Below are 25,533 nucleotides of genomic sequence, written 5' to 3' on the forward strand. Positions count from 1 at the left end.
GGTGGGTTCTGCTCGCTCAGCGTTTGTGCTTGGTCAGGGCTTTGTTGTGACCAGTGGTTTTTCTCTGTGCAGGGTGCTGCTCAGGGTTAGAATGCTCTACTACCTAAAACAAGAGATCATAGGAAGCCAGGCCCAGAGGGTGCTAGACGGCGTGGACTCCAGGTGAGCAGACTTTACCTTGTCTTAGAAATGCTTTCTGCCCTATGTTTTGTCAGTGCTTTTTTTTTTTTCTACAAATGCCCTGACTGCTTGAGACTCTTGAAACACTGTTTCAAAAATACAAAATAATGCTGTGGATGGTAGTGTGGCTGTGTAATGTATGACCTGCTCAGCTATAGCTGAATTCATGATGTGTACAGCAGTGAGTCAGATGGATTAAGCAACATTAATACACTATAGACCCGGGCAGAGTTTTCCATTGGCAACAGCCGGGTTTCCGTATCAAGGTGAAATAGCTGCCTCATAGATCTTTCTCCCTGAGTGGAAAGTGTGGGAATTAGCATATGGTATCAACCTGTTGCAAAAAGAAACAACTGATTAGCCAAATGAATAAGACTGTTGTAGAGCTCCACCTGCTGGTGAAAGATGGTCATGTTTCTTTCTGTTTTCTAATCATACTTTGCTATTAAAAATAGTTAATCAAAACCACTGTTAACAAGGAAATAACCATTGAAAGGGAAAAGAGGCTTTTATTGTTTAACAATTCTCATTCTCTTTAACAATAAAAAGCCCTTGATGGCCAGCTGTGATATGTTGGGCCTCCTGAACAGTGGTTAGTGTTTGCATTAACACTAAATTAAACTTACAAACGCAAATGTGATCAGATTAAACAAATTCAGTAATTTAATTAAATTGATAAAGGTCGCCCACCATTTAATACCTGTCTAAATCTTCTCCTCTTCTTAGTGAGATAAAGATCTGGGTGCCAGACCCTGACCATTCGGAGCTGCCAGCATTGTGGTGGGATACCATTTCTGACAAGTGTCTGCTGCTTGGTGTCTATAAGCATGGTAAGAAAACTCAGCTCTTACTGTGACATTTGTTTATTTAATCAGGTATTCCAACTGAGAAACAAATTGTTCCGTAAATTTAAAGTTAAACTTATCTAGTCTCCTCTTTACTTACCAAGCATCTGTGGTCACTTCACAGAAGAGGGAAAAGTCAGTACCTGACATGAAACAACAATCTGCTATGTAACAGTACCAGTATTTAAAGTTATCCTAAGACTAATTGTTTTAAAAAGTAAAACATTATTTTAACTGATAATTTAGTCTTCACTTTTTTCAGTGTTTAGTTTTCTATTGATACAAGGTGATTGTTGGAACTCATCCAGATTGTGTATATTGCCTGGTCTCTATTTACGAGTTTCCACACATTATCCTTTCTTCCTGTACACTCACAGGTTATGAGAAGTACAACACTGTTCGTGCAGATCCTACCCTGTGTTTCCTAGAGCGTGTGGGACGACCAGATGAGAAGGCCATCGCTGCTGAACAGAGAGGCAATGATTTTATGGATGGGTCAGTACAAACATTACCTGGTCTTTTGTTTTATTGTGCTTGGTCTAAATTTAGATATATTTTTGAAACAGTGTGTCAGGTTGTAAACTGCAAAAATAAAACTAAAACTTTATATGTGTGTGTATAGGGATGTGGATGACCCAGAGTACAAGCCTGCTCCAGCCCTGCTGAAGGATGATATGGAGGTAAGAACACGTGAACCAAAGGGGCATGTGGTGCAAGACTGCATCACAGTTGGGTAACCTTATATTCCTGCTCTAATCACACAATGTCTTCTCATGCAGGATGATGACTCTTCTCCTGGAGACTTGGTTGTCACTGACAACGCTGGAGGTAAGTGTTAAATGCTTGTAATTCCCAGTGGATTATCATTACTATGCTGACTAAAAATACAGGCTTCCCGGAGGCGATGGAAATCTAAAAAAATTGTGAAATTTGTAGTTAGGATAAAAATGACACATGTATGACACAACACAAAACATGAAATGGCACTCTCTGTACTTGTATATTACTCTGATCCAGATGCAGTCCCAGCAACAGAAGGCGAAACGTCCTACTGGCCTTCACCCTCGGTTCTGACAGCCAGACTAAGGCGACTAATCACAGCCTCTCAACGCTACACCAAGAGCAGGCAGATCCTCCAGATCCACCAGACCCAGACTCCCTCTCCTTCGTCCATGATACTGTCGGCTCCACTTTGCCCGCTGCCCCCTACACTCAACGACACGCTCAACCCCAAGATGGTTGCTAAGATTGAGCGGCAACAAAGGTTAGAACACAAAGCGGATCAATGTGTAAAAATTAAATGCATCTTGAAGGTTTCGATCAGTGAGAAGCAATATCAATATATTATATTTTCTCTTTCCTCAGGTGGACAAGAAGAGAAGAGGCTGACTTCTACCGTGTGGTCTCTACTTTTGGTGTTGTATTCGACCCAAACCTTGGCCGGTTTGACTGGACCAAGTTCAGGGCCATGGCTCGGCTGCACAAGAAGACTGACGAGAGCCTGCAGAAATACCTGTGTGCTTTTACCGCCATGTGCCGGAGGGTGTGTCGCCTGCCACCCAAAGAGGGAGGTCAGAACTCTACTTGCTTATTCACACACACACACAAGCACACGCGCACGCACAAAAACTTTTTTTTTTATACACACCTTAAGCGAGTAAGTTCACAAAAAGAATTGACATATTAAAAAAAAAATATATATATATATACACTTTTCTTAGCATAAAGTCAACTAGTTGCCAGTTGCTTTAATTTTATTCTTGGCTGTTAATGGTTTTATGTTGTAGGGAGGTCAGTAGCACCTTAATAAAAAGGTGGCTAAGGTAGAGGGGCTGATAAAGTTAATCATTTGTGGAAAGACAAACATAGTGAAATTTAAGCTCCAGGCAAAAACAGGTCTTTGTGTTGTCCTGCACCTCTGGAGCAGCCTTAATTTTGCCTTGCACACTCTCTCACACCTCCTTCTTCGTCTTTGTTCCAGACTCTGCAGTGGACCCGTCTCTGACCATCCAACCCATCACAGAGGAACGAGCATCTCGTACTCTGTACAGAGTAGAGTTGCTTCGTCAGGTGAGGGAACAAGTACTCCGCCATCAGTTACTCTATGAGCGCCTGCCGCTGTGCCAGATGAGCTCTGACTTGCCTGTCTGGTGGGAGGCTGGTACCCATGACCGTGACCTGCTAGTTGGAGCTGCCAAGCATGGCGTCAGTCGCACAGATTACCACATTCTGAGAGACCCTGAGCTCAGCTTCATGGCTGCCCAACGCAACTACAGCCAAACAAAAGCAGCACAGCAGCAGTTACATACATCCAACCTCCTTCTGCACCCTCAGTCCCAGGCCTCTAGCTCAGTATTGATGGGTTCTCCGCTGCCTCCACCCGCGCCAAGAGATGCAGAGCCCAGTGAGGTTGTACCTAAAGTGGAACTAGCCTCAGAGGGGGAGGATGGCCGGGAGAAGCAGGGGGAGAGTTGGAGCCCTCCTCGAGCACCAGCTACTCCCACAGGTTTGGAGGAGAAGCCGTTGTCTGAGATGAGGGATAAAGAGAGGCAGATGGTGGCGGCACGAACCAAACCCCTGACACCCAACTCCTCTGAGCGGAAACCTAAGAAATCCAGCAAAAGGAGCCGCAGGGAGGCTAGGCGGGGTTCAGAGTCTGACTCAGATGGCTCTTCCTCAACCTCTTCATCACGCTCCTCTTCCTCTTCCTCATCATCCTCTTCTTCCTCGTCACATTCCGGGTCCAGCTCATCCTCCTCTTCATCATCTTGCTCCTCTGGCTCTTCGTCATCCTCGTCGTCCTCCTCATCCTCTTCCGAGGACAGTGAAAGTGAGGGAGGGGAGGGGAAGAAGAAAGGTGAGAATCTCAAACCTGAACTCTTTCAAATGTAAAAATGACAAAAGAAATTGTCATTTATTGTTTTTTTTTAGTAAAAAAAGTAAATATTCTACCCACAATTTTTTTCTTTAGTTATTCTGCTGCTGACTCTAGATGACTGTGTTTAATAATAAGAGATATATAAAAATGTGTCCAAAGAAGTGGAAATACTTTAAAATGCGTAGGTATGTTTATCAGGTCTTTCTCTGTGTCCTGTGACGTTCTCAGTGCCGGCAGCAACAACTGTAAAGGGCTTTGATGAGGACAGTGTGGCGTCTCTGAGCACTACACAGGATGAAACCCAAGACAACCATGCGGCCGAGAACGGCATCACTAACAACTCCTCGCATCCTTTCCAGGGAGGAGGGTACATGCTCGCTGCATCCTACTGGCCAAAGGTGAACTACTGTAAATGTGTGCAATCTAGTCCCCAGATACATAACAACAAAACTGCATGGCTTACAAAGCATCAAATATTGTATTACGCTAAGGGGAATATTTGATCATTGAATATAATAAGTATTTGTCTCTGATTACTTTTAATGATAGAAGTCATAAAAAATAATCAATATTAAAAACATCAGCCGTAGGATAGTGGGCAGAGGGGAAATCTAACCGATTCGAGAGTTTGAGTGGGCTGAGTGTCTGTGCTGTTTATTCAGGATCGTGTGATCATCAACCGCCTGGACAGCATCTGCCAGGCAGTGCTAAAGGGCAAGTGGTCAGGAACACGTCGGGTCTACGAGCCTGGAGGTGCAGTGGCCTCCTTCTACACCACCAAGCTGCTGGACAACGCCAACAGCCTGTGCGAGGACCCCTCTTCCTCACCACAGGGGTCAAAGGTGACCAAGCATGTTGCAGAAAACAAGGAGTTCTCAGTAAAACTCAACGATGTATGTTGATTTCTCCCATCCTCCCCTCCTTCCTCCGCTTCGCCCTAATCGTAGCACCCTACCACTTCTGCTGCCATGACTGGTGCTAGCTGCCGTGTTCAGCATGTTTCTCTGGTTCTCTTCCTTCTTTCCTTTGGGTGTGATTAGTGGTTTTGACTGCCTGGCAGGAGGAGAGATTAATTTAATAGCAGCCTTCCTCTTTTTTCCCACACACTCAATTTGAATTGGTCTCTGAGGCTGTGATTATATGAGCACAAATCACTCAGTCATGAGAATATAATAAGGTTCAGTTTGAAGCCTCTCTAGACCGAAGGAGTTTTGCTTATAATCTGATTGAAATGGAGACCTCGGCTGTGGGTGTTTTCTAATATGCTTCTCGGCAATGTGGCTATTAACTTGCCAGTCCACTGACTTGTTTCCATTTAGTCCTTGCTTTTGTGTTTCTTTTTGACAAGGATATTTTCCCAAATTGTATGTTTTTGTTTTTTTTTTTTTTTTTTTTTTTTACATAGCAGACCTTCAGACAACTGCTGGTTCTTACCTATACAATATGTATATACTGACAGCAGCTATCTCTTTGGCATGGCTTTCCACTACAGTCCAAACTAACAATAGATTTTACCCACTGCCCTAATAGCCACTACCATCTGTGTGTACCAATGCTACTAACAAGAAAATACCTTAAACATATTTGCCTTCATTGTAAGACATTCTTATAAATGAGATAATTTGACATAAAAATAATTTCAACATACCTAGAATCTTGGAAATAACACAAGACAAATTTACTTTGAGCCTTAAATAGCTGGATGGACAATTGGAGAGAGCAATAATGCTAAAGTTTCTCCTTCTTTGTAATTCTTTTTTTCTGTGATTTATAAATCTTCCTAGGCATTTCCAACACCTTTGTTTGTCTGTGTGTATAGCAGGAGGGAGGTCTGAAGTTGACCTTCCAGAAACAAGGTCTACCTCTGAAGAGGCCACTTGAGTCGGAAGAGGGCCCCCAGGCCCAGCAGCAGTACCTGGCACGGCTTCATGAGCTGCAGAGTGCCTCGGACACAGGCCTGGCAGACATCACCAAGCCTCAGTGCAGCTTCCAGACTGGTGTGTTTATTTCAAATCCAGAATACTGGGACCTGTGTAAACAGAATGTGTTGAGATGAGCCATCCTGTTTTCCTATACCTCCACTAGATGGCAGCAAAGTATATTTGTGGTGACTTGAAAACCACATAGACACTGGACAACTTCTGTAGCCCTACTCGCTTTGTTTACAGATATTTAAGTAGAAAATGTTCAGTCTAAAATATATCTGGACTTTTTCATAAAATATACTAACCAGAGTTGAAAGCTTATTTAAGTCTGAGAGTGCCTAAAATTTAAGATAATTTCCAGATGTTCTCAAAGCTTCGTCCTCACTCTTTTAAATTAAAACTTGACACAGTAGTTCACAGCTAACAGGGTGCGTCTTCTGCAGTGCCTCCAGGTCTTAGCGGTCAGATGAGACTTAATGGAGTACTGGATGGCCAGCCAGTGGTTAAGAGGCGGAGGGGGAGGAGGAAGAACGTGGAGGGGATGGACCTGCTCTTCATGAACAGGAGTAGAGTCCCTGCTGTTCCTGATCAGGTAAGTGGTTACCTTAGGAGCTTGTGTGCCTTAATAGATATGTATGTTAGCACAACGCTTCAAATTTTAAAATTATGGTTGGTGCTATGGTTATTTGTACAGATAATAAAGTTGGTTTGCCAATGTTTTCTGTATATGATGTAATGTAAAAGACTTTTCTGTGCTTTTTGTATATCCAGGTGCCTCCAGGTTGGGGTGGTATTGGCCAGGTGGGCATGGCTGTGGCCCCTGTGCCGGGCTTCAGCCAGAGCTCCAGTCAGGTCCCAGCGGACACTGACAGCAGGGTCCCTGTCATTAACCTCAAAGATGGCACCCGGCTTGCTGGGGATGACGCTCCCAGGAGGAAGGATCTAGAACAGTGGCTAATGGAGCACCCTGGCTTTGTGGCAGACACAGGAGCCTTTATCCCTGTGAGTCAATTTTTCCTATAAAATACAGTTTTTTTTTGTGGTGTTACCCGAAAGTAATATTTCTTTCTAGTTATGTTAGAGCTAAATAAGGTCATGATGAGACATCAAAAATGTTCAGATAGTTGAAATTTGGATTCCATGCAATAATAAATAGGCTGCACTTCTGTATTTCTGTCACGTATATCCACCCACAGGGGCAGAGGTTTTTTTAATGCAATTGATGCAACACCTTGTAAACTATTAGCTAGCTTGTAGAGAAAAGTCACTGCAGTTAGGCATTTTCTGTCAACATGACATTTTTTTTCATTTCACGTCCAGGGAGTAAATAAAATGCAAATGCAGTTCCACTTCCAGGACGGCCGGCCCAAGCAGAAGAGACATCGCTGCAGGAACCCCAATAAGATTGATGTGAACAGCCTGACGGGAGAGGAAAGGGTCCAGATCATCAACAGGAGAAATGCACGCAAGGTGTGTTTGTGTGTGGTATTATATGTGGGTTTGAGAACAACCTCCAACCCTTTGAAAAATTCTTCAAAAACTATGCTATTAGTGACCAATAGTTTCACTTGAAATGAGATCCCTTCTACTACTCATCCCTTTTTAACAAGGTTAGGTGATATTTGAGTGATTTGCAGTCAGATTCACAGAGGGGTGTTACGCACTTGAGTTGTCTGCATGTTTCCTTATTGTAAATATGTATCTTGCCTGTTGTGCGTTTGTTCATGTTGCCTGTCATTCTTCCTGTAGGTTGGTGGAGCCTTTGCTCCTCCTCTGAAGGATCTTTGCCGGTTCCTTCAGGAGAATCCTGAGTACGGAGTCCCACCTGAATGGGCTGATGTTGTCAAACAGTCGGTGAGTCACAAAGTAACACATTTATCAGATGAAAACTTTTACTGAGACTGTATATTGACACCGTTAACAATTTTGAAAGGTACTTTGAGCCAATTGTAATGCAGCCATCTGTCCAGCAACAAATCCTTTCATGAAGGCCTTGAATTATTTTAGGGAGGTGTTGATTCAACTTTATGAACATTTTATTTTTGGTTCTATTGAATTGCATTGGGTTATACTGAGATGTGTTAATAATATTTTACTTGAATTAGGGCAGGCTAAACAGTTCAAACAAAGTCATATAGCTTTGTATGTATCGTAATGTAGGATTAATTGCATGGCTGTTGTACTCGACTGCATTAGTTTCAGTTAGCTGTACCTAATAAACTAGCAACAATTGTGTTTGTTTACCCTACTGTTATTACTTGTACTGTATTTGTAATAAAAAATCCTTTTTAGCTGTGCTGTGTAAAACTGCTAATCCTTCATGTATTGTCCACGTTTTCACCAGGGTTACCTCCCAGAGAGCATGTTTGACAGGATCCTGACTGGACCCATTGTTCCTGAGGAGGTGAGCCGGCGGGGACGCCGACCTAAGAATCCGCTGGCTAAGGTGGCGGCGGCAGCAGCCGCTGCTGCACCCAATCCAGCAGCCTCCGCCCTGGGTCTGAACCCCCTGCTGGCCAACGGCCTCCTCTCTGGAATGGACCTGAGCAGCCTGCAGGCCTTCCAGCAAAACCTCCAGAGCTTACAGTCCCTGCAGCTCACTGCAGGCCTGATGGGGCTGCCGTCCGACGCTAGCAACCTGGCTGCAAGTAACTTAGCTGCCATGTTTCCCATGATGCTGTCTGGTATGGCTGGATTGCCAAACCTAATTGGCATGAGCAACTTGCTCGGGAAGCCTGCTCAGGAAGGCACAGCAGGCTCTGAGGAGAAGACAAAAGGAACCAGCAGCGTTGTGACAGGAGAGCTGTCTGCCTCTAAAGCCCCCCCTCACACCTCAGACACCAAAGGAGAAAGGACAGAGGGCTCGAACTCGACTCCTTCCTCCACTTCCAGCTCCGCTTCCTCTGCTTCCGCCCCACAAAGTGCTTCAGCTGCCTCTGCAGCCTCCGGTCACCCACTGTCTCTTAACCCCTTGTTACTCTCCAGTATGCTTTACCCAGGGATGCTTCTCACTCCAGGCCTTAACCTTCCCGTGTCTGCCACACAGCCGCAGAGCTCAAAAAGTGACCCCACCGTACCTCCTGCTTGTCCTCCTCCACCTGCTGTCTCCCAGTCATCGCAGCAGGAGATAACTCCGCGAGCGGCAGAGAGGGACGGAGACGAGGATGACGAGGCATTAGAAGACGAAGAAGAAGACGATGACGACTCTGCAGAACAAAAGGAAAACAGTGGTCCTGAGGGTTCGGGGAAAGCTGAGTCATCTTCATCAGAGTCTGGGAGCTCTTCTTCATCAGATGATTCAGACTCCAGTGATTAGAATGATCCTTTGAATATATAATTATAAATTTATTTATGTATCGCCTAGAAATGTATACATATATTCACATATATATGGATTTTCCAGCACTTATGTTGCGATTTCTTTACATGTAAATACAGAACTAACTAAAATGTTGTGTAATAAAGACTACAAAAACCTTTAAAAAACAACAACAGGAAAAACTGACTTAAAATGAACTGAAATAAAATTTCAGTGTTTGTTCACATGGTACAGTCTTGTTTTGAGACATTTTGCATGTCAGACTTTAGTAGATTTATGAACTCTGTGAACTTGTACCACAATTATGTACAATTGCAACAAAAAACGGCATTATTGTAATTATGTCAGGATTTAATTTTATTAAAAAAGTGAAACTACATCAACATGCTCTTTGAGCTGTACTATTAATATATTTTGATGCTGGGGGTCAGGGGAATGACACTTTGACAAACACTTTGGTTTCTCTTGTAAATAGTCTGTACTTTTACAGGTCCGTTGACACTTATGCTTTGCAGATCATACGTTGGATATGTCAGCAATAACTTGGGCAGCTAATGAATGTCACTGAAGCTGTAGATTCTATCTGCCATGTTCCACCCCAGTGCACAACTCACGCAGCCTCACTTACCGGTCACTTACCTTCATGTCATGTTGAGTTTGTTCCTGCATTAGTTCACTTACTTTTTAGAAATCCAAATTACCCGAAGCTCCCGCTTCAATTTTGCTTTGCGAGGGAAACCCGGGAAAAAAATATACATATATATTTTTTAAACCCAAAAACGTAATTCTGTCAAATGGATTCTGATTAAATTATCTGTTGTAAGAATTTTATTTTAAGGTTTAATTTTTCATATCTGATTTTAGAATCTCATTTTCACCATCACCTTACAAACATGGCACAACATGTCCCTGGCCGCACTTTAGCTACTCACAGTAGGCATACACCTTCACTTGCACATCTGTTGATTTTGACTTCAGCATCAGAGTCTAATAAACTCTGAGCTGTGGGGAACAAAACACAACCTTTTACTGTGTGCCAAAAAACTGCCCTTTGACCCTTTTGAGGTTTCGATTTAGTTTTGTGTTCTCTGTGTAGAAGAATTCAGGATTACTGATATAGATATTCCAACAACAACCTCTGCATATTTGACTACATCTTACCTCAGCTGTGCTAGATGGATTGGCTTCACTGTGCAGATGTACATGTGCATGGGTGTGTTATTCTGCTGTCTATGTACATAATGTCCTTGTTACTGCTGGAATATGTCTGTCAGAGGCCCCCTTTTTTTCTTTTCTCTTTTTCTTTCAACTGAGCTTCCACTGTGTTTTCTTTGGCTGGACTCCTATGACCTGGTATCTCCTGCTTCCGTAACTTTCCAGTTTGAATGTTGTGTATTAAGTAGGGTGCCTTGCAAGGCTACGACCCGTAGAAAACTGCTACCATTACAAGTGTTTTTGACTTTCAAACATGGCATAAGAAATTTGGAGGACTTTGTGTTACATAAGCACCTGTCTACCAAAGTCTTACACAACCTACACGGCACAAGCACAAAATAGTTCAAATCCTCTCTAAGATTGTAGTAAATGTCATAGTCTTGAGTATTACATTCAACACTGTGCCAAACAAGTTTGCTTCAGGAAGGGCTAAACAATAGCAGTGTGTGTTGGTGGGAGTTTGCAGCTTGGTTGTGTGTATTTCACTTTGTCTCGACTCTGTTCTGCTGATTAATGGAGCTTCAGCTAGATGTAGAAGTGCCCTTATCCTGTACCTCACGATCTCATTTGACCGCTGTCTGACAAACTAACCGCTCAGATTTGTGCTTCGCCTCCATGCCTGTGCATTTCGTTTGTCGTCCCTGCACATTTTTCACGTTCATCTGTAACCAGGATACACATAAACACTGGAATTCAAGCCGAAGTACCTTTAGTAATTTTCTCTGGCTCTAGGACTGCTGTTACACAGTGGACTGTTAGATACACATTTCAAAATAATTTCTGAGGTGAGGTTTTTGTTAAGACTGGGTGAAACTGGTCTCTCTCCCCCCTTGAATTAACTCAGTCTGATTCGTTCTTAAGTATTACTGTAGCATTGTTCTGTAGTGGGTGAAACCATGAGCAGCCCCACGGTCTGAACACAAAGGCTGAAAACACGTTTTGATTTCCAATGTTGCATTAAAGTGATTTCCTTGTATGCCTGTTAGATATAGACCTCATCATGGGTTTTGCTTACAATGCAATTGCTTTTTTTTTTTTTTTTTAATTACTAACATTACAGTATTTTTCTATGTCTGAGCAATGAACTTATACATGCCACTGTCATTTTATAAATCTGCACCTCTGCTCTCTTTAAACCCGTAGTGCCCTTATTCAAACACCCAGCCATTGCTTCTTCTGCAGTAGGTGATTGATCTAACGACTTTCATTCATACGTAAAAAAAAATGTGTTGGCCCACAGCGATGGATTGATGACTGTGCTAAACCTCTTTAGGCCACATATAGAGAAAAAAAATGGTAGACTAAAGATTTAACTTTTTGGTTGTCTTTAATGTTATTTCCGAGGTTGTACTGTACAAGGACTCCCGAAGCACTGTTGCTGCTAGAGAGGCAGTGTTGAATCTACTTTAAACACAAGTAAACAATGACCAATATGCAAGAGGAATGACAAAACACACTACTGCTGTACAATGAGGTTTACTTTCCGTTTTCATACATGTTATCACTGAGATGACAAAACGAGCATCATTGGTTCTGTATATTGATTTTCAAGCTTGATAATATCCTAAATATCACCCTGGTCAGTTTCTTTTCTTCTTTTTTCTTCTTCATTGGACAGTTGTAATATTTGCAAGTTGTGGTCTGTGTAGTAAAAATAATTTAGTAGTGCAGGAAAATGCGTCTTAAAAGTCATTTGTAATTTATTGGATTACTTTCTATGAAGTTCTATAGAGGAAATTGAGGTTTAATTATTTTTATTAAACATATTCTTCTGACTATCAATTAAGCGTGCCTTGCCTGTTGCTTTGTCTCGGCGCCTCATTCAAGAAATCATAAGTGTTGGGGTCTTTATGGCACTCCTTAAGTGTACACTTTATTACTGTTCTGCTCCAATCCGTTTTCCAAACTGGCACTCACTGTAGAAAGCAGTATAAATGATCTTCTGATCCTAGATGAAAGCACGCCTTAAAGGTCCCATGGCATGACAATTTCACATTTTTAACATAGGTGAGTTCCCCCAGCCTGCCTATGGTCCCCCAGTGGCTAGAAATGGCGATAGGTGTAAACCGAGCCCTGGGTCTCCTCAAGGGGGTAATCCTCTCTTCACAACGCATAACTCCTTTGGCGCCATTTTGATGCTATCAGGTCATCACCGGCTGTTAGCATCCCATTGACTGCCATTCATTTTGACGTCACTTTGACAGTGAATAACTTTACGTTGGATGCGTTTAAATACTATTTGTCCATTGTTTATTTCTTAAGAAAGATGACAGTGTATAAAAGGCTCAATTACCATGTATCTCCCATTATGGCTCTGTAGCAGACCTTTTTGTAAAAAATAAGTTGTGATTGTGTAATAACTATGTGACTTACTTCCGTATAGTAGAGGAATTACCGAACAGTATAGGGTAAGCTTGCAAGCACTTTCGACTTACATTAGCTGTGTAGGTTCAATTACTAATGTTAACTATCATTTTAGTTAGCAAGAATTAGCCTGTGCCTATGTTATCTTTTAACATATACCTACGCTCTCCATCTCTGCAAGATTCGTAATGATTCAGATTTCTCTTGACACAGCTACCAGAAGACTTACAACTTTCAGATAGGTTGTGCACGTCAAAACTACGTCTTTAAGCTCAGTTGGAGGCTGAACAGTAACGCTCAGCCTACAACAGAAAAGTGCTAGCAAAAAGCAACGGGATCTGTTGGTCCATTTCTTTAACTGTCTATGGGTATCCTGCTCTGCCTTTAAGACAATGAAAGTTCACATGGGTCAATATGGACTCTTGCTCCTTATGAGGTCATAAGGTGCAAGGTTACCTCCTGTTTCTCTGCTTTGCCTCCCCAGAGAATTTGGCCCCCCTATGAGAGAGAGAGAGACACCCCCCCCCCCCCCCCACACTTCCCTCAATAGCTACGACAGAAATGGCACGTCCTAAGGAATGGCTCTAGTGGCTGTATTGCGGGAAAGAGACTTCAGATACAGTATCAGGGGACCACTAAGGCCTATGTAAAAGCATCCAAAGAGCATCATGGGACCTTTAAGCTTTTCTTTGCATAAAAACTGCAGTGACAGAAAATAAACTGTGCTTAACTTGAGGTAACTGTAAAATTTTCTACATTAGAAAATTTGAAAATAACTTTAAGTTGAAAGCAGTAAGTACAAAAGGGTTCCTTTTTTTTTAATCAACGTGCTAAGCAACAAATCCGAAAACTGGTGTTACTAACAACATTGGGTTATCTTGGTGCTAATTATAGCTATTGTAATGCAGCGTGCGGTACATAGCCTAAGTATTACATAAACGTTTTGAAAACTGTTTTAATGTTGGTGATCCACTTAATCTTAAATGTATCTAGAAAATATGTCGGTTGATGTTATCAACATTCTTTGCACATTATATTGTAGCTTTTATGATTCATAATAAACTGTGCTGCTGGTAAAAAAAAGTAAATCAACTTGTTTCTTATTCTCTTCTTGAGCAATACCACATACAGGATTTAACACATCAGTGGGTAGTTAAACTGCTGAACATCAGCAAAGGGTTAACAAGTTTTACTCTCTACTGTAAGTCTTCCACTCCTCCTCTTGGTGGCGCTCAGTGGCCTGTGTTACTTCAACAACTGTTCAGTGCTTCTCGTAGCAAAAAGACCCAAGTGACAAGTTGGGGCTTGTCTGAGAGAAGCCAATGATCTGAACTTCCTCAATCTTCTGGGAACCATGCTGCAGCACTTCTCTGCTACCAGCCGTACATATAGGGGACACACAGGGGATTCTTAGATCAAAAGACCCTCAACCTGGCTCCTGAAACCAAAACAACTCACAAGAGTGACTGCCACTGGTAAGTGATTTATGACTTTATATGACTTAAGTTGTCTTGTTTTTAGTTCCAAAGTTCAACTTAGGTGACATGACTAAAATCTTCCAGGTAAAGTCAGCTGACAAGCAAAATGTAACACTGTCATCATCCACTTCTGCATGAGTTACAATAACTAAAGGCTGTATCCCAGACTGAGTCTCTACGGTTCATAATTGACTGTTTTAAATTACAATACATGTCATTTAGCTGATGCTTTTATCCAAAGCGTCTTACAATTGCTATAAATGTAAGAGGCCACACACCTCTGGAGCATCTATGGGTTAAGTGTCATGCTCAGGGACGCATTGGTTGATGTACTGCAGTGGTAATTGAACCCAGATCTCCTACACCAAATGCATGTGTCATAACTACTGCGCCATCACCACTACCATTTCAAATGGCTCAATTGCAGCCGGGCCTACTGCACTTACAGTACAATTTTATTGATAATCAAAAATTACATTAATTCACTTAACAAAAGTAACATTTAAATGCTAAACATGTGTCTGAAAGTGGAAGTAAGCGTATTTCAGTGTAACTTCTGTCAGTGAAAAAAACAGGAAATGGGTGTAACCCATAACATTTGGCAGACGATTTGTGCATTTCAGAGTGTACATTGATTTCAGATTTTATAACAGAGTTTCCAGGAAAATAAAAATGCCAAGAAACATGTTGTGTTGGATGTTGCTTTATGTCTATTTCTGTGTACTTTGACAGCAACAAAAATACAAAGTCAAGTTCCCAGTATGTTTTATACATTAAACCTGATTCTGACATTATACGTAAAGTTGTCTGAGATCATCTTTGGTAATGACGCGTTAACCCATTGGTTGTCAAAGGGCCACGAACAAATATTTCTTGACCAATCTGGGCTTGGTTAATCAGATAATTAATGGTCAAGACCTGGAGGTCATATGTCGGACTCAAAGTCTCATACATTGTGTATGAGCAGCTGCCAGCCTATTAACGCAGGTATGGTCAGTCTGTATTACTTTTGAGGGTTTTCTTGCAACAAATATCTTGTCTTAAATCTGCATATGTTGAAATTAGTAAGACAGCATGTTTTTTGACTGAGAAAATGTGTCATAAATGCATGGTCTACTCTCCTAATTTCAGTATTTGAAAGTGAATCAAGTGAAAGCCTTTTTTGGTCCATTAAACTGCAGTGTTGTTAAGACAATGCTCATTCAGAGTAAAGACAGTCTTTGAGGTCTCAGAATACACTGCAATGCTTTATGGAAATATGCTTTGGTGAAGAAGTATCTTTTACACAAGTCTCTCTGTTCCTTACACTGATTATTACTGTTATTGACTAGTTTACACTCGCACAGAGACAAACCTGGCATTACACCAACAATAAAAACATATTAACCTTTTTTGACCCCAAATAATTAAATTCTCAAACAAAAAAGAATGGGAAGATGTCAAGATCTTAACATATGTAACCTGGTCATTTACCTAGACATCTATAAAACAAATTAGACCGGCTAGGTCAAATGAAAATCCCTTCAATGTTGACAACAAAATCTTAAAATCCATTTGGGCCATGCCCATCTGAAGCAGTAGACAAATGAGCTGCAATACTGATCAATAATTAATGTCATTAAAAACTTCATTAAGATCATCACAGGATTAAAGGGACCTTATCTTGGAGATGTGTGAATACTGAGGAATAAAGCAAGAGTGAAGAAGCATCTTGTGTGAGCATTAAAGCAAAAGTCAGAATCAAATGCTATTAATAGCAAAGCTCTGTGACATTAGTGGAGGAAACGGTTGCAGACTGGAACAAAGGTAGCTAGTAATGAAAGCTATTAGCGGTAAAGCCCCTGTCATTGTCAAGAGAACGGTCGTTAAAAAGGTGTTATTCAGAACACCAGCCTGTGTGAGTGGACAAGCCATGTTTTAAGTAAGAAAGTCAAGAGAGCTTTTTACAATAGACGGCTACTGAGTGTGACTATTACATATAGTATTTAAAATACTGGTTACAATTTTTAACTAAATCTGATGAAGTGATGGGCTCAAAATGGCTAAATGAAGAGAAAATATTAGGTTAATTACCACAATAAAAGTTGATGAGGATGGTTATAATTGCTTTGCATACATAAGTGTCCTGTACACATGGTGCCCAGCCTGTACTTACAAGACCGATGAAGGAATGTATCCCCCCACACACACACACACGTGTATCACCACATGCTGTCTGACTCACTGAGGACAGTAACACAGAATGATAAACAGCACATGTGGGAGTGATTAGAGGAACAGTGTCTCTACTCAGGCTGGAGATGGAGTGGAACAAACACACACAGAAACTCTAATGGCTGAGGTAGAGAAGAAGGCTGTTTCCAGTGGAGGAAGGAATTCACAATAGTACTACAACTACGTAAAAATACCTTGTTAAAAGTGGTGTTGGATAAGACCCATGGCCTTCGATCACTTGTGATCATTGTTTACATCATAAATCGTGCAACTAAAGGTCCTGTAATGGAAGCTGAGGACTGACTCAACCCGTCAGTCAACATTTATGTATGATGTACAATAACACATGTGACCTCATCACAAATGAGAAGATTGATACCACTCTTGTTTCTGTATGCTAAATATGATGCCGAAAACCAGCAAGGGATTGGCTTAATTTGCCATACAAACTGGAAGCAGGCGGAAACAGTGGGGTCAGCCCTATATTCCCACATTTCTAATATTATTATTAAAATTAGGGTTAGGGTTGGGTTAGGGTTGACCCCCAACCCTAGCCCCAAATTGGGAAAAAGGGGGATACAATCTTATACAAATTTATGAAAAAGAAAATGTGGGATCATAGGGAATAATTTTGAAAAAAATCTGAGGAATAGGGGAACCTTGGGCCTTATTTTCAGTGAAAAAAAAATCGTAAAAATTTGGGACCATATTCCTGTGGGAACATAGGCACGCTCCCAAAACAGCTAGCCTAGCTCTTTTGATTTGTGAGATGCTGGTAGGCCAATTGTTTAGCATTTGGAAAAGCTGGGAGTTTGACTTCACAGAAACCCTGTCCAAGTTTCTATGGTGAAAGTTATCACTTTAATAAGTACAATGTGAGTGTTGTTATTGTGCCTAGCTTCTTAAAAAAGCAGTATCAGTGCGATATAAATATAAAGATACATGGAAATAATACATATTAATAAAGCAAACTATGAATAAAAAAATATGACATCTAACCATTTCTACAAATTGTATTTATTTAGTGGTTGACTGATGAGGCCAGATTGTACTGCACTGAAAGGTTTGTTTCTAATGTTCTTTTCCTTGTTTAGGTGCCCATTCCTTTGGTGACTCTCATCCTGTGTGAGTGTGGATTTCACCATGGCAACCAGGCCTCAGGGTAACGGAGGACGGCCAAGGTTTGGCCCTAGTGAGTGTCTGATTGCTCTATTCAGGTTAGCTCTGCCTTCATACAGTATTACTCACAGCGGCCATTTTGTTGGTATGGAATTACAACATTATCTCTGTGTGTTATATTAGCACAAGTACTGTAACGAAATGCTATAATGGTCACAATAAACCACAAAAGACCTTAAATAAGTGACCAGTGTTACAGGGAGAATGCTGTCTCTGTAGTGTTACCTCAATTAATAACACTCCACATAGCTTTGGTTTTGAGACTATATAACACACAGGTTTGCATTAAGACAAAGGTTTGTGTCACTATGTGTAAACATTATGTTTAGTTTAGGAGGTTTCTGTATGCTCTTAAAATTATTTTACAGTTGCCCTGAGGGCTTTGAGAAACCTCTATAACATCTTTAAATGTTTTCTAACGACTCCCGTTCATTTAACCACTATGCTACTGTACTAACTGATATAAATTGCTCTGATTCAGGGCTTGCTCCAGAGATCCAACTGAGGCAATTGAAACAAGACTGGCATCTATGCTACGCATGTTTCTGCAACACCACAGGGACAATGCAGGAAATGGGAACACCAACGGTATACTAAATGATTAATGATCCTACCATAACGGGATGAGTGGATGTGATAGGAACTTCAATGTTGGAGCTAAATGCATTCACATTTAAAGAACTCTTTTACCATACGTTCAATATTCCTGGGAGGACAGACAATTAGAGGCTTCATGGTGTTACTGGTTTATGACCTAGAATTTTTATGGTTGATTTTATGATCATTGTCTGTTTCTATCAGAAGCAACAACCTGTCTTTGAGCGGAGAAGGGAACCACTCTCTGCTCACCTACGGGATTCTAAATCCCCACGTGGTTAGAGAGTGTTTTTTAATGACAGGTATCAGATTCTGAAAGAAACTTTTGTTGTTGATACATGTCACATACAATCCATGTGATACTGTTCACAGATTTGGCTGCAAAATGCTGTGAAAGATCCAGGATCTGGTATTACAGGATCCTGGAGTATCTTGCATGTCAAGAGAGGAAGAGGCTGGGCATTACTGACATCTCGGTGAGTGGACTGCCCTCATCTGGCCACAGGCGGAACTGCTGTTTAACAAAACCCTTTCTGCACACTGGAGGCACTGCATGCACAGACACTGAGTGATACAGAATGGGCTATACTTACTTTATGTGTATGTCCTTCCTGAGCCTTTTTAAATTCAAAGTGTTGATCTCTGTATTTCTGTATTTATTTACATTTTTGTTTTGTGATGTGCATGTGTTTGTCGCAGATCATCTTGGAGAATGATCTTTTCCAGTGCTGTCTGGTGGCCTGTTGTCTGGAGATAACCATATCCTCAAACCATCTACCATATGACTTTCCCCTTCTCCTTCAGATCTTAAAACTGGCACCATATCACTTCCTGAAGGTGTGCCCAAGCTTGCTTTTATTGCTTGCTTTATTGTACAGTAGGTGACCACATGTTTGCACGTATGTATAAAACATTCAATGAACGTCCATGAAACAAGAGAATGTACACAGACAGGATTTTACAAATATTTGTCAGGGTCTGTATTAGCCAATATAAAAATCAATTCAGTGTTTGTGACTTTAAAACTAACACTTATGAACAGACACACTTAATAATAATAATAATAAATTTAACTTAACAGTGGTTTCTGAGGGAGTAGAGACTTAGTTTTTTTACCAGATAGTTCCCATCTGATTTGAGATTTGAATCAAAGCAACATCCCAGTTTTGAGCATACCTCCGCCCTCCATTTTGTTTTCCTATGGTCTGACAGGTGATTGAGCTGGTGTTGCGGGCTGAAGTGGGCCTGCCTCGCTCTTTAGTCAGACACCTCGCCCAAGTTGAAGAGAAAGTTCTGGAGAGCTTGTCCTGGACCAGAGACTCGCCGCTGTGGAAAGACATCAGAGCTATCGAGGGCTATCTGCCCACCTGCAAACAGGTTGGCAATAACACGCAAAAAAACACTTACCCTGGCACCAGGAGTTGTCTAAGATAATTTAATAATCAAGGTTCTTCCAAAGTGATGCTGATGACGATTACTGAGGTAGATTAAATTGGAAATGTGATTCAAATGTTTCTTTCTACTGACCGAATGGCACACGTTTATCAAAACAACAAAAGCAGTAGTGTTTTTTCACACATACGTGGCCTTAAAGAGGGTTTTGATTTTTGTCATAATATGCAGGTGATGCTTCCTACACAGCTTGAAGATTCAGAGAATACAGACTTTCAACCTGACACAAACCTACCAGGAGGTATACATGTAGTTTCAAAGCTCCCCTTTATTTTTAACAAATTTTAATTCATGGCAGACTACAGCATTGTCATTATGGATTTGGCTGTTTTTTTTGCCAGCGGGGCTCAATTTGGGAGCTAAACTGTCTGACAGCACTGACCAACAGCGTTCCCCATCAGCTGGAAGCAGGCCTCAGAGAAGCAACGCCCTCCATCTGTTTGCTCGCAAGGTCAGTTAATCTAGCACACCATAACATTCTGCTTGACTGGGACGATAACTGTTATTTGGAGCTAAAATTACAATTACCATTTAAAAATGCATTCAAGAGAGAAAAAGCCTGCTAATCTACATCTATTAATAATAATTGTAATAATCTACATTAAAGTCGATTAAAATGATGTAGGAGTTTGTGACAGATCACACTGTATTCTGTGCGGTTTAGCTTATGTCCAGCTGGTCAAATAGCCAACTTTACGTTTACTATGTGTTGTCTAAATATACACTATGTTTGTATATTATAACAGTGACACAATGTAATATGGGAATGTGATCATTTGTTTGGAATATTTGGAGATCTTTAGTATGGTCATGTTTTCTCTTTGGTTCAGGTTTACAGCTTGATGGGCAAGCGTCTGAGGGAGCTGTGTACCACGCTGAACATTCGTGATGAGCTGCGGCTGAAGATCTGGACTTGTTTTGAGCACTCTCTGGTCTACTGCACTGACCTCATGGTAGACCGTCACCTGGACCAACTGCTCATGTGCGCCATCTACATTATAGCCAAGGTAAGCTTTGATTAATCAACGATGTATCAATGTTCCACAATGTTCCACTTCCGGGATTGCTCCGGTGCCGTCGGGACATTCTGCCAGATGTACCTCTTTTTCGGCTGGCACCTATTGCTTTCTTTGTTTTGTAATTTTAAACTCCAGTTTACTATGGTTAACCTTCTCTCTACTATGGTTAACCTTCTCTCAGATTTCTGCAGGGTAAATCCAGACCGTAAGCTAGACTATCTGTTCAATCTGAGTTTTCTGTTGCACAACTAAAACAACCTTTTAACGTACATTCTACCCCAAAAGGAAGTTAAGTACCAGAGGGTATTTTTGCAGCAGCACCATGGCTTGGCTCCACCCGGTGCTTAGCACTGCACTGAGAAGAATATGATTAATTCAAAGAAATGCCAATAAACCAGAGCACATTTTTCTCCCATCCCAATGCTGTGTGGAATCGGCAGAAGCCTTGCTTGCAGGCGAGACTAGGCTTTAATAGCTCTGATGGTACACTCTCAGCACCTTTTACGGTCATTTGTCAAATTATTAATTTTTTTAGCATTGCTTTTACAGATTACAAATGTGGAGATACCCTTCAAACTCATAATGAATCGCTACACGTCTCAGCCACTTGCCAGCAAAAGTGTAAGTTTAAGTTTAAGTTTCTTTTTGTTTTTTTTTCATTATTCCTGCTTGTCATTATGACCCATAAAGAACACAAAGTGTAGCTGATGCATATCATATCTAGAAGCTAAATAGCTTACAAAACTGGATTATTAAAATACAAAATGTTACTAAATAACAAAACTGTGTCATCAAATTAAAAGATTGTGTGATTAACATAATGAAAGTGTGAACAAGGTTTCTGCCATATTAGTTCAAAAGTAATGAACACAGACATTTTCGGTTCTCAGGTCTGCAAAAATGTGCTGATGTCCAGAACAGAGACAGAAAATTATCTCAGTGGAAACAACAGTAAGAAACCCTTTAGTAAGAGAGAGTATGAGAGAGTACACTCACTCATCTGCATGCAGGACAATATAGTATGGAGTCGGTATTTCCTGTTATTACCCGGAGGAGACAAACACATCTGATTTACACATATTAAGAAATGCATCAGTATATACTAACTCAACTTTTCCTTCTTCATACTTATATTACTAGCAATCTGTTTGTTTAGCCTTTTACTTACGAAATGATTTTTACTTGCAACTTTTTCCTTATGCTTTTGCGCAAAATTGCTAAAATTATGCTAATTTAATTAAAAGATTACACATGCTTTGATTTAGCTATTTTAATGACAGACAGATCCTGTTAGCCCAAATGAAACAGATTGTTTTCCCCTTTGGCTCCACCACCAACACGTTACCTTTAACTGAAGGCCTTTAGGCAGCACATCCATGTCAGCCATAAGTCACGTATTATGTTGCTGGAGAGCAATGACTCATTGTATAAAATATTAAACACATCAAGTTACCACAATTACTCATACTATATTACCTTGCATCATATCAGTAATGGAACAGGAGACAATTCCAGGATGAGAAGCCACTATTTATTACATTGTTGATTACAGATAATGGCGACCATGGCGTCAGTATCCCAACCCCCAACACACCGTCAACACATTACCCAGAACCTATCCAGGAGTGGGGAAATCTTATTTACTTTTACAACCAGATCTACACTGCAAAGATGCAGCACTTTGCCAAGCAGTTTGCCCCAACCTCTGCAGTAAGTGAACCATTTTAAGCGTCAGAATTTTGACAACTGAAAAAGAACAGAAAACAATACTTTGTTATAACAAAAACCCAAAAGCCCATTCATGTAGCTGTAAAATATCACAATACTGTATCACTACATCACTAAAGATGGGATTTTTATTCAACACGTTCTGTGTCACCCCTGTGTAGAGAGACACTCCTCCTTTGTCTCCATACCCCCGACAGTGGAAAGCATCTCCTCGCAGACAGCGGCTGTCCAGCAGCCATTCCATCTACATCTCACCACACAACACAGAAACCACTTCCCCCCGTACACCCGGACTCTCGTACTACTTCAACTCAAGCCCCCGAGAGGTCTGTGGCCACAATGTTGGAAACCCTTTTCTGTGATGAAATTGTTCAAAATTCAAATTTTTTCACAGTGTAGGGTAGAAGGTATTGGATATACATTTTTTTTATCAGTTTTTTTAGTTTATTAGTAAACCTTTTTTAACGGAAACAATGTATTGATTTCATCATGATTCAGTGATTAAGTCACAGTTAAAAATGATTAACTGAATAAGTTACTGTTAAATATTGCTACAAATATCCCTCCCGTCTCCACAGTGTCTGCAGAAGATCAATAACATGATCAGGACGGGCAGGCCACCCAACAAGCGATGCTATGTGGTATCACTGGATAGAGAAGAGGAAAACCAGAAGAAAGGAGAGGAGGAGGAAGATGGTCCTTCAGCGAAGAGGCTTTGCTTGGACGGTCAGTCAGCCTGGCAGAGGCGACTGAGGAATGTGGTGAATGATCGTGTGACAAGAAGAGACCAGCACCAACCGTCTCCAGTTACAAAGCCAAAGCTGCACTAGAGCAGAGAGGAGCATTAAGTCTCACTGCTCCGGTTGCTGGGGCTGTAAAGTTAATGGCAGGTGTTCCTTGTCAGCTATCTGTTGAAGGAACACTTTGCCAATATTTAAAAAAAGGAATATCACAGCTTCTTTTCTCTGTTTTCTCTGGTCATGTAGCACCAATTTTAAAAAGGTTTTCCAGTGGTAAAATACTTCTTTAGGAATTCCTTTGGGCCAAATTTTTTGTCTATGTCTCATCTGCAGTCTACACTTATTGTTTTTTTTGCCCTGCACTATTTCTGACACCTACGGTCCTTGGAAAAGGCACTAAACCCTCAGCCCAGTGGGCGATTTTAGACTATTGAGCAGCTTACAGGTTGATGTGAATGAACCATAATGTTGTATGACGTAGATCATTGCTGGAAAGTGCTTAGTTGACTCTCCACCGAAAAATAAAGTTTAATCAAGTGCCGCAGTTGAAACTGTATGACAAGCTTGCCTTCTCATGTGGATGAGCGAATGTCAAGCTTCATCAGTGTCTATGGCTTTAAGGAATACTTGATTCTAACTGGCTTGATTCTGATTAAGTGAGGGATGAAGTGTTCAGTGTGTTTTTATCCTGTAATGATACATTCTTCAATGTACTCAAACATTTTTCAAAATCCTGCTAAATTGGGACTGCTGAAAAACCCGGGGCGATTCTAGGATCAGACTTTAAGGGTGGAGACCTTTAATTAGAATGTGACATCATTTTATTAGACAGTAATCTCTGAGCTAGCTACTGAACAACAACATATGTTTTTTGACACTATGAACACCATGAATGAGCTAAACCTGAAACTTCACAGTAATAATGACCAATTTGACACAATGCTCTAGCATTAAGCAATTTTAGATTATAGTTGTTTAGGTTGAAATTTGGGATCTTATCTGCACCATGAAATGACAAACTTCTCCTCTGAGGACTACCAACGTTAAACTTCACAACTGCTCCTGCTCTCCCTCTGACAGAATAGATAGAGACTCAGCCAAAGGCGTGAGTCTGGCACAACCACCTCTGATTGGCCAACAGTACGTTTCTGCCCTTTTCTTGACTGGGTTACAGGTGCATAGCACTGGTGACAGTGACACAGGATATGGAAAAAAAACCTGAGCCCCCCTTAAAAGGATCTAAAATCGGCAATCAAAAAAATGATGAAACGTAATAATTCAATTCTTTGCAGGAACAAAGGGAAAGTGCAGAAGTTGCAGCAGCATGCCACTTCATTCAAAGTGAAGTTTGAAGTACTTTAAGTAGTATATTTAATGTGTACAAGGATTTATGACATTTGTTTGAAAGACAATCATGGTCCAGTATTTGACTTACACAGATATGATGTGGAAACTTTGATCCTCCAGTGCACATAGCCAACATTGATAATTCCCTTTAGTAGGAGACATCTTCTTTTCTAAATAGGCATGGACAATAATAAAATAGTGTATGCCTATTAGTATGTGTGTAACATAAAGCAGAGTATTTTCATGTCTGAAACCATGTATTTAATTGTTGTTAAAAGATGCTGCTAAATTGAAAATACTTTTCATGGAATCTTCCGTGCCACCATGAACTCCAGTTTTTAAAAAGCAATCAGTGTTAAATGAAGATACATACACAATAAACATACATTGTTGACCATATTTCTCCTTTTCCTGTCTGTTTATAACTTTATCATTCAATAAGCCATTAACCAATAGATTATTCTTTTTATTCTTTAACAAAGTTGTTAGACTTAAGCAGCAAAGACCATTTGGATTGTGTTGAATTTCCACTTTAAACAGTTAATGGCCTCACTCTCCTGTGGTTCCTGTTTTTACTTGGCAGAGCAGTGCTTCCTAATGGCCAACCAGCAAGGGACCCACTTCCATAATTTAAAGTAAAGACTGCAATTTTATGATTTAATATAATTGAGTATAATTAGATATCCTGTCTCACACACCACCATCATACAAGCGGTCTGTACTAATGATCCACACTTTTTGTTTCCTTGGACCCAGTAGACCTGTAAATACAGATCTGCTCTGACATTAACTGACTGGTGAGACATAAAAAATCTATATTCCTATGACGGAATGAAAACAGAAACTCCCAGCACATCCATTGTTGGAAACTATGGCTGCCCAGTGATTGACACACAATCCCCTTCAGTGTTTGGCCGTAACCATGTCTTGGCATGCTAGAGAGTTAATTCTCAACCAATGTTGCTTAGGAGGTAATTACAGAAAGGCAGTACAGTACAAACGGCAGACAAAAGCTTGTAAAGTAAAACCAAAACAATCAGTTGCCCAAACTTA

At 40.8% G+C, this 25,533-nt stretch overlaps 2 protein-coding genes across 13 annotated transcripts in view; both read left to right on the plus strand.

Moving 5' to 3' along the window:
- Positions 1–11,957, plus strand: part of chd9 (chromodomain helicase DNA binding protein 9) — a 69,317-nt gene extending 57,360 nt beyond the window's left edge. For 5 of the 11 annotated variants that reach the window (XM_034878118.1, XM_034878181.1, XM_034878176.1 and 2 more), the window contains 16 exons: positions 73–162; positions 907–1,010; positions 1,403–1,520; positions 1,648–1,705; positions 1,805–1,853; positions 2,043–2,289; positions 2,391–2,596; positions 3,007–3,882; positions 4,102–4,301; positions 4,566–4,796; positions 5,723–5,900; positions 6,272–6,420; positions 6,600–6,830; positions 7,149–7,298; positions 7,578–7,682; positions 8,173–9,144. In XM_034878118.1, the coding sequence (XP_034734009.1) occupies positions 73–162; positions 907–1,010; positions 1,403–1,520; positions 1,648–1,705; positions 1,805–1,853; positions 2,043–2,289; positions 2,391–2,596; positions 3,007–3,882; positions 4,102–4,301; positions 4,566–4,796; positions 5,723–5,900; positions 6,272–6,420; positions 6,600–6,830; positions 7,149–7,298; positions 7,578–7,682; positions 8,173–9,144 (3,964 nt within the window). Of the gene's footprint in view, positions 1–72; positions 163–906; positions 1,011–1,402; positions 1,521–1,647; positions 1,706–1,804; positions 1,854–2,042; positions 2,290–2,390; positions 2,597–3,006; positions 3,883–4,101; positions 4,302–4,565; positions 4,797–5,722; positions 5,901–6,271; positions 6,421–6,599; positions 6,831–7,148; positions 7,299–7,577; positions 7,683–8,172 lie in introns of all 11 variants that reach the window. The other 6 variants (XM_034878129.1, XM_034878138.1, XM_034878163.1 and 3 more) reach the window with 6 other exon arrangements.
- Positions 11,958–13,973: 2,016 nt separating this feature from the next.
- Positions 13,974–23,770, plus strand: LOC117947161 (retinoblastoma-like protein 2). 2 transcript variants are annotated; one of them, XM_034875793.1, is made up of 14 exons: positions 13,974–14,201; positions 17,513–17,635; positions 18,079–18,185; positions 18,567–18,670; positions 18,894–19,031; positions 19,407–19,571; positions 19,818–19,887; positions 19,988–20,097; positions 20,477–20,653; positions 21,215–21,286; positions 21,556–21,616; positions 22,218–22,375; positions 22,555–22,719; positions 22,972–23,770. In XM_034875793.1, exons 2-14 carry the CDS (start codon positions 17,562–17,564, stop codon positions 23,221–23,223), a joined length of 1,653 nt encoding a protein of 550 aa, XP_034731684.1. In that variant the 5' UTR covers positions 13,974–14,201; positions 17,513–17,561; the 3' UTR covers positions 23,224–23,770. The 2 variants fall into 2 exon arrangements, with proteins under 2 accessions (XP_034731684.1, XP_034731693.1); XM_034875802.1 differs by having other exon boundaries at positions 14,000–14,164; positions 17,511–17,635.
- Positions 23,771–25,533: the final 1,763 nt, after the last annotated feature.

This window comes from Etheostoma cragini, chromosome 1, assembly GCF_013103735.1.
Source record: "Etheostoma cragini isolate CJK2018 chromosome 1, CSU_Ecrag_1.0, whole genome shotgun sequence".
NCBI classification, from domain to species: Eukaryota; Metazoa; Chordata; class Actinopteri; order Perciformes; family Percidae; genus Etheostoma; species Etheostoma cragini.

Bases quoted from the DNA above. Each gene is read 5' to 3' on its own strand.
- LOC117947161 (XM_034875793.1), top strand. From the start codon at position 17,562: ATGGCAACCAGGCCTCAGGGTAACGGAGGACGGCCAAGGTTTGGCCCT. The intron at 18,186-18,566 runs GTATACTAAATG...TACTGTTCACAG, and splicing joins AGGAAATGGGAACACCAACG to ATTTGGCTGCAAAATGCTGT. The intron at 22,376-22,554 runs GTAAGTGAACCA...ACCCCTGTGTAG, and splicing joins AGTTTGCCCCAACCTCTGCA to AGAGACACTCCTCCTTTGTC.